The sequence below is a fragment of the Danio rerio genome, chromosome 7 (genome assembly GCF_049306965.1).
Source record: "Danio rerio strain Tuebingen ecotype United States chromosome 7, GRCz12tu, whole genome shotgun sequence".
Taxonomy (NCBI): Eukaryota; Metazoa; Chordata; class Actinopteri; order Cypriniformes; family Danionidae; genus Danio; species Danio rerio.
The window spans coordinates 30,914,411-30,928,548 of record NC_133182.1 but is presented as its reverse complement, the minus strand read 5'-3'; the positions used below and the strand labels follow the sequence as shown (position 1 = coordinate 30,928,548).

Genomic DNA, 14,138 nt, shown 5'->3' with positions numbered 1-14,138 from the left:
ATTGTCCTCCGAGTGGGTCTTAGGTGGGACAATGAAAAAAGGGTAGTTATGTAAATAAAAATAAATAGCTGGAATATATAATGCTTAAAAAGGATGACCGGTCCATGCTTTTTATTTTGTATGTACGCTTGCAGAGCGTACTTACTCCTGGTTGTTATTCCCTGACTGCACAAGGCGCAGTTTTGATGTTCTTGAATGAGCCGCTGATAAACAGGAAGAAGTGGGATGGCCAAAGTCTAGTGTGTGTAAGTGAAAGCGCGCATGATCCATGCAAGGGCCAGGCAGGCACTATAAGAACTCATTGAATAGTCGTTTGCAGTAGTTCTGTTTTCTGTGCGTATATAAGAAAATACAATGGACAAAGACAACCTTTCCGTGGTCTTGCACGCAAAAGGAGATCTGAGATTGGTATGACACCTCAAGAGTTTAGCTGATTTTGCATGTCTGAATGCACTTTTAGTTAATAATTGCAGATTTTCTGTATTTTTTTGTATAGGAACAGCGTCCGATTCCGGAGCCAGGACCAAATGGTATTTATGTCACAAAGAAATATTACCGAATGCATTGCAATAAAAGGAATACTTCAGTATATTTATTATTGTTATTGCAGACGTGTTGCTTCAGATGCACTCTGTGGGCATATGTGGATCAGACGTGCACTATTGGCAAAACGGCCGCATTGGAGACTTTGTGGTCAAACAGCCCATGATTCTAGGACATGAAGCCTCTGGTCGAGTGGTGAAGGTCGGCTCTGCTGTCACACACCTTAAACCAGGTTCGTTTTTGGCTTAGTTTGCAGCATTATAACAGTTAGTCAACCCACATAAGAAAAAAACTACATCTGTAGTAGTGTATAGTAAATACTAGTGTGTTTGAACCAAACTAAAGTGTGTTGTACTGTATATAGTATATCTTTTTTCTTTTTTACATCATTTTGATAATGAATGCTACAGCACAGTCAATTTATTATTTATTTATTTTTTGCTGCTTGGTCAAACTACTGTGCTGAAACAACGCAATACTCAAGTTTTTAGGTGGACAACTTAATTGTTTTACGTTAATTTCACTTAAATTTGTCAAAACAATTAAGTAATCTAATCAGTTTGTGTTGGGACAACGTGAAGGAATTGTGTGGAACCCTGCAGCTACAGTGTACTGTAGTTTTACTTATAGTGAATAAATACTGTAAAATCCTTTAGTTTTTATCACTACAAATGTTGTATTGCCATTTCAACTATAGATTTACCACACCAGATTAATTCAAGTACTTTACTATAGTATTGTTCAAAAACATAATAGTACTTAGTATACATGATGACTATAGTATTTTTCATGTGAGGAACTAGTATTGCGGCTATTTTTTGCGCCCAGGGGACAGAGTTGCAGTTGAGCCTGGAGTTCCTCGTGAAGTAGATGAGTTTGTCAAATCTGGACACTACAATCTTTCCCCCAGCATATTCTTCTGTGCCACTCCTCCAGATGACGGAAACCTGTGCAGATACTACAAACACAGCGCCAGCTTCTGCTACAAGTCAGATCACCATAGCTGGATAAATGATACAGCTTAGTTTTGAATCGTATGTGTAATAATTCTAAAGCTATGTGCACGCAGGCTTCCTGATAATGTTACTTATGAAGAAGGAGCCCTGATTGAGCCCCTGTCAGTGGGCATTCATGCCTGCAGGAGGGCAGGAGTCACTCTGGGAAGCTCGGTGTTTGTCTGTGGTGCAGGTCAGCCAGCTCTAATCATTGCACGTATTTATGCAACCGTTACACATTAACTTGTTAATCAGTGTAATGACCTCTGACTTCTTGTCCACTGACCTATGCTTGATGCTAATCTTGTATCACTGAAAGCATGTGTCGTTATTATCAAATACTGTCTCTGGAACGTGACAGATAAAATGTTTAAGCAGTCTGTGGAAACAAAAAGGGTGTTTGTTTTCATCAACACAGGACCCATTGGACTAGTGTCTCTGTTGGCAGCCAAAGCCATGGGTGCTTCACAAGTAATCATAAGTGGTAATGTTTATATTCAGGACATATAAAAGGGAACTATATTGAGATAGACTGCACATCTATACAACATATGATCTTTATGTTTCTATTTGTAGACTTGTCCTCTGATCGGCTTGCCAAGGCAAAAGAGATTGGAGCAGACTTCCTGCTTCCTGTGAAGAAAGAGGATTCACCACAGGACTTGGCTAAAAGAGTGGAGGGAATGCTGGGATGCATGCCTCAAATCTGCATAGAGTGCACCGGAGTGCAGAGCAGCATTCAGACAGCCATCTATGTTGGTTTATTTACTTTATGAAATCATACTGGCTTCACTGTACCTTGATGTCTGGATATTTTTATGTGTCACTGATGGTGTTTGTGTGTAGGCTACTCGTTCTGGAGGAGTGGTGGTGTCGGTTGGTCTTGGTGCTGAGATGGCCACTGTACCGCTTCTCAACGCTGCAGTCAGAGAAGTTGACATCAGAGGTGTATTTCGCTACTGTAACACGTGAGTAGAATTACTGTCAACATCAGTTTATTACAATATGTATATTTCAAAATAAGATTTCACTCTCTTGCACACTTTTACTCATGATACCTCATTGTTGCTGCAGCTGGCCGGTGGCCATTTCTATGTTGGCGTCTAAGAAGGTGAACGTCAAGCCCCTGGTCACCCACCGATTCCCACTGGAACACGCTGTACAGGCTTTCGAGACCACTCGGCAGGGGCTTGGGGTTAAAGTCATGTTAAAATGTGACAAGAACGACCAGAACCCATGAGTCCCACTCCTGTTTATTGCTAGCTACAGTCACTTGAATAAATTGGATTAATCCAACTAATTTTGAAGGCGACCTCACTGTGTTGTCTCAGGTACAACAGTCACTGGCTCACTTTACAATGATTGTACTGTAATTATAATTATGTATAATAATAATAATGTAATTTATGTAACATTGTCAGACTGCAGTTTCTTAATAAAAGATTCATCAGGCTTAAGCTGCGACAGAATGCTTCTTTTGACACATGGATTGAACAGCACTTGACCTGAACCTAACTAGAAGTCTTTAAGAAGTGCTGGAGTTGATTTTGTAAACCGGTTCTCTTCAGGTTTGGTCTGCTCCTAATATCATTTCAAGATCTCTGCCAAAAATGAATGATTAAAATAAACTCTTGATGGAAATTAACTGACACTCCATAAGGTTGTCAAACCAATGCAATTACAAATGTTTACCTTAATCAAAATTAGGTAGTCACAGTTGACTTAAACACATTGAATGATTGTTGGCCAGGTAGTGTATAATTATGGAAGAAAGCTATTGAAGAATAAAGGCTGACAGGCTTATCTGCAGACTGCAGCAAAACGTGCCAAACAGACAAAAATAACAGCGGGACAAACAAGCATACAGTGCTCAGCATATATAAGTACACCCCTCACAAATCTCTCTTTTAAATTTATATTTTAATAGGAAGCTATGCAATATTATATTTGTGCATAAACATTAGATTACTCGGTACTGAAACCAAATCTGGAGCTCTAACAAACATCTAACAAATTAACTTACAATATCGGTCCAAAAACTAGTAAACCCAAATTTATGTTATAGAAAAATATTAAATACAAATTTAAAATATTGTTTTTGCAATATTGTATTTTGCTTGAATTTAGTTGTATTATCTTTCAATTTCTAAACATGTTTGGTGCCTAAAATATTATTTTAATAAATATATCTGTTTAATAAACCTGTTTTGTTTAAATGCACCAAAATACATTGGCCATGTTCACAGAGAAATGGAAAAAAATATGCATTTTAAAATGGGCTGTACCAACTATGCTAAGCACTGTTTATAGATGTTTGAAAGATGATTGAAAGTAGCTGGATGAGACTGTTATTAATTGCACCGGTTGTTATCTGGATATAACAGTTATAATTTCTTACCTTAGTTATCTTTGATTTGAACAATATCTTCTTCCAGCCCTACTCCTCCCTTTTTCCTTGATAGGGCGCCATGACGCCCCGTGGTTAGCACTTTTGACTCAGCAAGAATGTCACTGGTTCAGATCCTTACCAGGCCAGTCAGCGTTTCTGTGTGGAGTTTACATGTTCTCCCTGTGCTCGCATAGGTTTCCCATAAGTTCCCCGGTTACCTCCCACAGTCCAAAGACATGCAACATACAGTAAGTGAATTGACCTAACCAAATTGGCACCAGATGAGCTCTTAGCTAGAAGTATATCTCTCCAAAGCAATCCTTAATTTGTCAATAGCCATAAATAAGCAGGGGAGTTTTCGAGATCTACCTGAGCTCAAACTCCCCTCTAGCTCAAATGGGATCCTTGAGCCCAAGGCTCCCTCCTGGGACAGCATGCCAAACTCGATTCATATTCAATTAATATCTAAGTGTGAACTCCTGAATTCATCTTTAACATTATTTGCTGAGTTATTATTGCAGATATGTTGTTTCAAATGCACCCTGTTGGCATTTGTGGATCAGGAGTGCACTGTGCACAAGAGGCAAAGGGGTCGAATTGCAGACTTTGTGGTCAAACAGCCTTTGATTCTGGGACTTGAAGCCTAAGGCCTAGTGGTAAAAGTAGGCTCTGCTATCGCAAACCTTAAATCAGGTTGGTGATCTTTTTTATGTACAATATGCTTACATAGTAAAAACAAAAAGCACTGTTCTACTTTCATTTTTTGCACCCAGGGGACAGAGTTGCTGTTGAGCCTGGAGTTCATTGAGAAATAGGTGCTATAATCTTTCTCCCAGCAATTTCTTGTGCTCCAGTCCTCCAGATGACGGAAACCTGTGCAGAACATGGCTTCTGAGATATGTGACTGATTACAGCAAAGAAAGACGCAAGAGATTCTATATGAAAACGTAATATGCAAATTATTCTAGTGCACCCATTTTCTTCTTCTTTCTTAGACTTCATGTTTAGGTTGAGCAATTTCACTTTAATTCATTTATTCATTTTCTTTTCGGCTTAGTCCCTTTATTAATCTGGGGTCGCCACAGCGAAATGAACTTCTCCAGCATATGTTTTATGCAGCGGATGCTCTTCCAGCTGCAACCCATCACTGGGAAACATCCACACACACTCATTCACACACATACTCTACGGACAATTTATCTTACCTAATTCACCTATAACGCATGTCTTTAGACTTGTGGGGGAAACCAGAGCACCCGGAGGAAACCCATGCCATCACGGGAAGAACTTGCAATCTCTACACAGAAATGCCAACTGGTCCAGCCAAGACTCGAACCTGCAACCTTCTTGCTGTGAGGCGACAGCACTCCCCCCATTTCACTTTAATGTAATTTGTAAAAGTTATTAATGTGTTAAAATAAAACGCCATATTTATGCCATGAAAGTGAAATTACTCAACGTAAATACTCAAACTACAGTTTTTGCATCAGAAGTCTTCACGTTTGGTTGCATCAACACAGGACCAATCAGACTGATGTCTTTGGTGGCTGCCGAAGCCATAGGTGCTTCACAAGTAATAATAAGTGGTTAGTCAAGTAGCAATCAACAATAAAAATGTGTTAAAGGATATACTGTATAAAATACATCATTTTAATCACCTTTTAGTGCTCTGATCAGCTTGCCAAGGCAAAGGAGATTGGAGCAGACTTCCTGCTTCCTGTGAAGAAAGAGGATTCACCACAGGACTTGGCATAACAAGTAGGGAATGCTGGTAGAGCAGTATTCAGCCATCTACAGTCAAAAAGCTATTTTTTGCTGCTTGTTCCAACTACTTATATAAAATGAGCTGAATCAACACAATTCTTTTTTTGGGGACTACTTCATTGTTTTATGTTCAATCCACTAAAATTGGTAAAAACCAAGTTAATTGATTTGTTTTGGGACTACAGTGTACACCAGGGGTCACCAATCTTGGTCCTGGAGAGCTGATGTCCCTGCAGGATTTAGCTCCAACTTGCTTCAACACACCTGCCTGAGTGTTTCAAGTATAAGACCTTGATTAGCTGTTCAGGTGTGTTTGATTAGGGTTGGAGCTAAAATCTACAGGACACCGGCCCTGCAGGAACAAGTTTGTTGACCCCTGGTGTACACTTAAAAAAAAATGCAGGGTTCCGCACAGTTCATTCATGTTGACCCAACACAAATTGATCAAGTTAACTTAACACTTTTTAACAAATGTATGTGGATTGAATATAAAAAATTAAGTTGTCCCAATGAAATCTCTACAATTGGGTTAATTCAGCTCAGTATTTGGAACAAGCAATAAAAATCTTCTAAGTGTATGTAGATTTAATTACAAGAATTCACAGGAAAACATGACAGTTTATTTCTATATTATGTTTGAATCTGCTTTTACATTCACACTGCACTGACAGACGCTAATAATAATAACAGACACTTGATTGTGTTGTGTCAGATCAGTGTTACCCAGTTAGTCCTGCTGGAGTCTGTTGGTGTTGGTTGGCACTTGTCCTGGATGACTGAACATGTTCTGTCACCGTTTATCGTGTTGTGAAATGTCTGCGAAGTGTGCGACTATAATCTGGTGATTGTTGGTTCTGTGAGAATTGTCTTTTTTTAGATGTACTAAATTTTGCTGATGGTGTTTGTGTGTAGGCTACTCGTTCTGGAGGAGTGGTGGAGTCAGTAGCTCTTGGTGCTGCTTAGATGACCACTGAACCGCTTCTCAACGCTGCTGTCAGAGAAGTTGACATCAGATTTGTATTTCGCTACTGACATAAATTACATACAACTGATTTGAGTTGATTTGTTTGATTTGAGTTTGAAATGTTTATATGTGTGATTAAATTTATTCGAGATGCTGTACGATCCTTCTTTGTTATTCAAGCTGGCTGGTGGCTATTTCTATGTTAGCATCTAAGAATGTGAACGTCAACGTTAACCTTTTGTCATTATAGAATCATGAACAATATTAAAGGGATAGGTCACTCACCAAAGAAATTCAAATTCTGTCATCATTTGACAGAATTAACCAACACTCAACCCAAAACTGTTTGAATTTATTGAAGAATGCTGAGGAAAACAGCCATTGACTTTAGTAGTATTTTTGTTCTACTATAGATGTCAATGGCTGCTTTTTCCCCAACATTTTTTTTCAGAATATATGTTTTGTGTTTAACAGAAGAAAGGAATTTGTAAAAGTTAAGAACTAATTGAATGTGAACAAATGGAGAGAAAGTTTACATTTTTGCAGGAACTATCCCTTTTAAGGACAAAGCAGGAAGGTTTCAGGGACACAAAAATATTATTTGTAACACTGATTGTCATTAAGTGAACTTAAATTAGCTTGTGCTTGGACTTGTTTACACAATACCGTTCAAGAGACTAAGTGAAGTTTATTTATGAACTAATTTCGAGAGGATCACGTGATTATGATTGAACACAGCTGGTTCTGCATTAGCTATGTATGATCCACCAATCAGGCCAGTCCTAACCCACTATAAAGAGCCAGGGTTTCTCACTACAGCCATCTTCGATTTAAAGAATCCCCTCTTCCACCCCTACTTCTCCACCTTTTCCTTCTTAGGGCTGCACGGTGGCCCAGTGATTAGCACTGTTGCCTCACAGCAAGAACTTCTCCGGTTCTAGTCCTTCGATAGGCCGGCTGTCCTTACTGTTAGTAGTTTGCATGTTCTTGCCGTGCTCGCGTGGATTTTCCCCGGGTTCTCCAGTTTCCTCCCACATTACAAAAACATGCACTACAAGTGAATTGATCAATTTAATTTAGCACTACAGTCAAACTCTCATCCTCCAGCATATCTCTTCATAGCATTCATTTTAGTCATCAGTTCTTATCAAGTTGTCGAGATCTACGTGAGCTCAAAGCTACCCTCTCGCCCTGCAAACGGGAGGGAGCCCAGGGCTCAAGGACCTTTTAGGCTCAGGGCTCTCGCCCAGGACAGCATGCCAAACTTGCTTATAATTAATTATCAGCTAAGTGTGAACTCTTGAAACAGCTTAAAATCATTTTTGAGTGGCTAAGAAGTAAAAAAAAAAAACGGAAATGCTAAAACAGAAATGCTTTCCACACAGCTGAAAGTGATAGGTGAGGTATTTAACATTACAGTTATGATGGTTAGATTATTAAGCGCACTTGAGGCTATATACTATATTTTGAATATGTCTATAACAGTTTTCATAGACAAGATAAGAGATCACGAATATGTGAACGTGCTGCGAATGTGCACTCTGTCAATGGCAGTGATGCTAAAAATCATCTGTGCCAAAGTTCCAAAAACGAACAAAATGGTTTATTTTGTTGTTTTATTCAAAATGTTTGCGATTTGTAAAGATCCACCCTTGTTAGACCTGAATCTGTAATAATGACTGCCACGGCATTGAAAGGTGAAACTTATAAAAATTGTAATAATATGTTCATTTTTAAAAAGTGCAATATTTACTCTTTATTTCATTAACATTGGAAAAGCAAAGAAGTGAACAAAAACAAATAATATGCTTATAATCTGCTTATAATTTGCTTCTCCAATGTTAATGAAATAGCTGTAGTGTAATTCTTTTTACCTCTAGAGGGAGCAGTGATCTGCTAAAATAGAAGAGGTTTATAATAAAAAAAATAAATAAAAACCCACACACATTCATTAATAAATAGCCTGTCTCGCAGTCTTGCTACATTATAAAGCTTGGCAATGTCCTTCTAATCTTCCTTAAGATCAGATAAAGGAGTTCCATTATTAGATACTTTTTTTCCCCTCAATTTTTCTTTTCTCAACACTATTAAAGCCTGAGAAATCTGAGCTGGTTGAACTGATTTCCAACGGTGAGACTCAAATCTGTGCTCATTAGGTCCATAATACGAGATGAGGGAGCTATTTTAAAGTTTTGGACGCTGGCCACTCTTAGAAGTGGCTGGCATGGATTTTGACTCCAGCTTCCAGGTTGCACGACCCACTCAGGCTTTAAAAGAACTTTCCCTTTTTTGGGGGGGAAATAGACTTCTTTAAGTTAAACCATTGAGTTTCATCATTTTTGAATCAATTCTCTGGGTCTGGTGGGAGCACTTTTAGCTTGGCATAATATCATAGAATTTTGTGACTGTACCATGACGGTACCTAATTTGGACTATTTTCAGATGCTCCATAATATCATTGCTCGTGCTGCAACAACGTTCCTTGATTATGACTCCAGGATGAGAGTATAGTTCCAAGACACTTATAAGCTTATTTCTAGATCACTTTCAACCAACCACGATGGGTACCAAAGTGCTGTACATAAAAACACTTTAATCCATGCAAACATACAAAAGGAACCAAAGCCCTGCGTAACCCCACACATTAATTGTATGACAGAAGAACAATAGTTGCCCAAACTAACTGAGTAGTTATATCCTTCAGATTTCAAGAGAACCAATCCAAAGACAGACCCTGGATACCAGCGTGTTCCCAAGCCCACAGGCGTAGCAACCGAGGGGGATACATCCCCCTCACTTTTAGAGACAAACCATTTAGAAACAGGTGATTAACAATAAAATTAACTAAATTAATTACATTTTGGATCTCATTCAGCTGTACCCCCGGACTTCTAAATGTCCGCTACACCCTTGCAAGCCAATCTGTGAGAATGTCATAATCCACTGTATCAAATGCAGCAGTAAGATTCAATTGTAGAGGGACAACACGGCTACCCGAATCAACCTCCAACAAAATATCATTTGAAACTTCAATAGAGATAACTCTGCTATAACCAGCTCTAAAACCTGATTGAAATTTATCAAAAATATTATTATTAACCAGGAAATAGTTTAGCTGTACAGACATAATCTTCTCTAAAATCTTTGAGACACTGTAACAGGCAGTTTAGAAATAGGGTGAAAATTGTTCATGTCTGAGGCATCAAGATTCAGTTTCTTTAGTAGGGATGAATACCAGCATGTTTAAAACTACTAGGAACATAGTACAACCATATAAAAAGTCATTTTCTGTCATGCCCAGTACAGGATGTAAACACAGAAAGGTCAAGCTCTTAATTGGAAAAATATTTAAACTCTTTGGTCAATTTTGAGCGAGATGCTAATGGTCTAATCTGATTCAATAATCTATGCTAAGCTAAGCTAAAAGTGCTCCCGCCAGACTGGGAAATCAGCTGAATGAGTTTAAAAATTATTTAACGGTAGAATACTTGTAAAATGAGCCTATTATTATTATTATTATTGGTAGTAGCAGTAGTACTAGTACTAATAGAGTGTTCCTTTAATCAATTCTGGTTTTCGCAAATAAGAATAAAAAGTGAACCAACATGAAGGGCTTATGTTACATTTTATTGTTATTTTGCCATAGTGTCATTTAAGATGCATGCAGACAGGTATTCATGTTCATGTATTATTAGTTGTTTCATGTCTTTTTTTTTTAATTATTTAAACTCATATTCAAAAGCTCTCGGTAAGGCTTTTGGTCACAGTGTCTTCTTGTTTTCCCAAAGGCCAAAGCCTGACAGAGATAAAATGGGACTAACAGTGATTCCTACATGGACACAGTACTAAACAAGGTTCAACGCTTATGTACAGACATTCTAATACTGCTTTAAAGAAGTGGACGCACTATTAACAACACTATTACATTCACCACAGACTCCAATGAGTTGCAGCTGGGCATACACAAAAAAAGCACACGTAAAAAATAAACTCTTACATTTCATAAAATGGTTTTGTAAGTGTATGTATGTGTGTGTGTGTGTGTGTGTGTGTTTGTTCGAAACGTAATTCATTTACAGTATGGCAAGAGAATGTTGGATTATTACAGCATGGGAGAAGTCCAGAAATTGTTTACATATGGAAATTTACAAAAGAGCCGTTTGCTTGAATGTAAAAAAAAAACTACTTTCAAAATTTGCTGTCTTTAATGCCCGCTAAATGACATTGATCCACTGATGAAGGCTGGCGATGTGGAACGATTGATAAAGTCCCTGCTGATACTAGTCAGTCTTGCAGTGAGTCTGGATTATGCTTATATCTATTGAGAATATGTTAACAAAAACATGTCATGCCACAATTATTTGCTGCATTGAGTTCTGTATTTTTACGTAGCGGATAGTTACTTGTACATTGTGCTGTAGAATTCATTTTAGATTGTAAAATGGCTGAAATGGATCAAGCATCATGTCCAGTATCATATGTTATAAGACATTCTGGAATGGTCACGTTTTGGGCTTCTACAGTCTGGACTTCTCTTCTGTCTGGCTTTTCCATTCCTTTCTGATTTTTGATAAAACGATTACATATTTACAAAATGAACTCGCGTTTCTCCATCAATGTCCACACATACATAATTGTAAATAAATTAAACAAGAGTAGCATCAAAATCCAATGTACAAAGCCCCGCCCACCCCACATTATGAAGAAAGGATATGAAATGCGCCAACTCCGTCATCTCCGTCTTCATCTGACCAGCCCATAACAAATCAAAGGAATCCACACTATGCAGAAATGACACACCATACCTCTTAATTAACGTTAGCAGACAGCAGGAGTGATGGGAGTTATTTTTGGTGACGGTAAAGAGGAAAATGGTGACTGCTGCGTTCAGACATGTCCCAGTGCCCAGCTCAAGTCCACCTCACATCATATATACATAGGAGTCTCCTGACCGGTTAAGAGTCTAAACATGGCGGCTGGCATAGTCTTCATGTGGATCTGTGGCAGGATAAAGAAATAACACTTTTTACTACAAGAAAACAGCTTTAAGCTACATTATTTAGAAGGACTTTATTGTATTTAGAGATGAATGTGTGGCTTTTTGTAGTGATCACACAAAAAAATGATTTTTTCATTTTCAATGAATGTAGATTTTCTGGGGATGCCCTAGACCGATGTCTATCTAATTTTAGACTGATAGCTTTAGATCATTTTCATCTATATGTATCAAAGATAAGGTAATCAGCTAATCATGTAAAAATCATTGCCTTCTCTTCATTATCGGCCAGACGTCTAATACTTCTCAGGTGGAAAAAAACAAACCCGCCATCCCACAAACACTGGATATTAGAAGTGTTATCACATCTTAATCTCATTCATTCATTCATTTTCTATTTGACTCAGTCCCTTTATTAATCTGGGGTCACCACAGTGGAATGAACCGACAACTTATCCAGTAAATGTTTTTTACGCAGTGGATGCCCTTTCAGCTGCAACCCATCACTGGGAAACACATCTTAAACTCGAGCACCTTAAATACACTATCCGAGGCTCTAAAAAAAATTTCATGAGGTTTGGCAGCCTTTTCTCTCCTACATTGAATGCTCAGGGGTTATTATATTATTATATCCCAAGTGAAAGTTTATGCCTAATTTTCTAATTAGTTTTATTTATATTTGTTTATGGAGTACTGTATGTTTGTAGCTATGTACCATGTTAATATGTTGTTAAATATGTGTGTTGTGAGAACACTATCATAAAAAAATAAAAATAAAATAAAATTATATATATATATATATATATATATATATATATATATATATATATATATATATATATATATGAATAATAATGAATGTAGATTTAATACAAGGGTTTATTATATTTCTAAAATAAAACAGTTCATAATTTAACCGAATAGAAATGAAAAGCAACAGAATGTTGTAAGTTTATCATGTTTTATTTCAGGCACACATACGTGCATTAAAACAGAACTCACCTCTCTGTTTAACTATTTCATGTATGCGAAAAGATTTGATTAACCTTTGAGAATTAATGCATAATCTGCCATATTTAAAAAAGAAACAAAAAGGTGGGTAACCAAAATTGTGCCCGTAGCACTATTGGTTGCCCAAAGTACCTTTTGGGGAACAGTTCTACAAACAATGTTGATTGTAACCCTCATTCTTGTTTTTCTGAAGGAAGGAATAGTGAAGTTATGTCAGTGATAACATTAGGTAAATTCACTTAGAAGACCCCTATTATTGACATAACTCAGTGTAAACGACTGAAAGGGTTTTTAACATTTTTTCTTAGAGTGATGAAAAATGTAAGGAATCTTAAGAGTCCTTTCCTACTATTAAGAACCACTCATTGAATGTAAAGATTCTTTGGATATTCAACTTTCTCCATGGAGTGTTTAAATGACATCTTTAATAGTGTGACTATGTTAGAGTGTGTAATTACATAAGTAATTCATTTCTGTATTTACATCTATAACTAACGTGTTGACCCAATTTGTTGACCTCTTAATCTATCATTAAACCTACAGTACTCATATCACTACAATACTAATATTAAAATACATTAGTGTACAAACGTTTGAGGTCAGCTATTTTTTATTGATACTTTTATTCAGCAAATATTCCATATTTTGATCAAAAGTGACACTTCTAATTGTACAAAAATAAACAGATTTAAAAAAATCTTTTTAAAGTCCATATTCATAAATGTATTTATTTATTACAGTTTTCGTAAACATTCGGTACTAAGCATTCAATACATCAGTTTATTAGTTGGCGTTGAGACTTTTTGACATAATACATAGCATTTAAAAATCTCAGAGGATAAACCCTCAATGAAATCATACTATCATGTAGCTCATCTTCTAGTTCATCTTCAATATTTTTAATCAGTTTTTTTCCAGATAATATACAAACTTATAATTGTATATAAAAGAAGCAGTTATATAAGCAAAGAGATGACATAAAAAATATAGCAACAACAAAAACAAGAAAACTGTAGAACTATTAAATCAAACTTAAACTTTTTTAAGCACCATCCCTCCCATCTCCCTCCCCTCCCTATTTCCTCAGGCCTTCAATAAGTATGCAAAGATGAGTCAAGACACAGATAAAAAAATAAACCAATTGAAAAAAATTACAATTAAATACATTAATTAATTAAATAAAAAGATATAATAAATATATGGGTAAATATAGAAGAAGAAGATGTACTGTAAAGTAAATACTAAAAGTCTCTCTTTCTCCTTTTTGAAATTCTAGCCAGCAGGTCCTGAAATATTAAGGTTCTCAATGACAGACAGTATGGGACATTAAAGGAGTTGAGTGATCCTTTAAAACAATGCCTCAGTTTCTTAAGATAGATGCAATGTAGAACCTCTTTAATCCAGTGTTTCTCATCTTCTAGTTTATTCAGTTGGATTTCTGTGGAAGTTACTTTGTTGCCTTCACAGGAGTATATT

At 36.9% G+C, this 14,138-nt stretch overlaps 2 protein-coding genes across 18 annotated transcripts in view; one reads left to right on the top strand and one right to left on the bottom strand.

Moving 5' to 3' along the window:
- The window catches only part of apba2b (amyloid beta (A4) precursor protein-binding, family A, member 2b), a 246,027-nt gene that overhangs the window by 101,896 nt on the left and 129,993 nt on the right, over positions 1 to 14,138 (bottom strand). For 15 of the 17 annotated variants that reach the window (XM_073908627.1, XM_073908631.1, XM_073908634.1 and 12 more), the window contains one exon: positions 10,262 to 11,653. The exons of the other annotated variants lie outside the window; for them this stretch is intronic. In XM_073908627.1, coding sequence (XP_073764728.1) covers positions 11,582 to 11,653 — 72 coding nt within the window. In that variant the 3' untranslated portion in view covers positions 10,262 to 11,581. Of the gene's footprint in view, positions 1 to 10,261; positions 11,654 to 14,138 lie in introns of those variants that run through there. 17 annotated transcript variants of the gene reach the window in all.
- sord (sorbitol dehydrogenase) lies at positions 256 to 2,995 on the top strand. Its single transcript, NM_001172419.2, is given in 9 exon segments — positions 256 to 408; positions 497 to 530; positions 611 to 775; positions 1,372 to 1,531; positions 1,613 to 1,731; positions 1,957 to 2,022; positions 2,115 to 2,293; positions 2,385 to 2,506; positions 2,613 to 2,995. Coding segments are annotated over 9 exon segments (1,065 nt in total). The 5' UTR covers positions 256 to 354; the 3' UTR covers positions 2,779 to 2,995.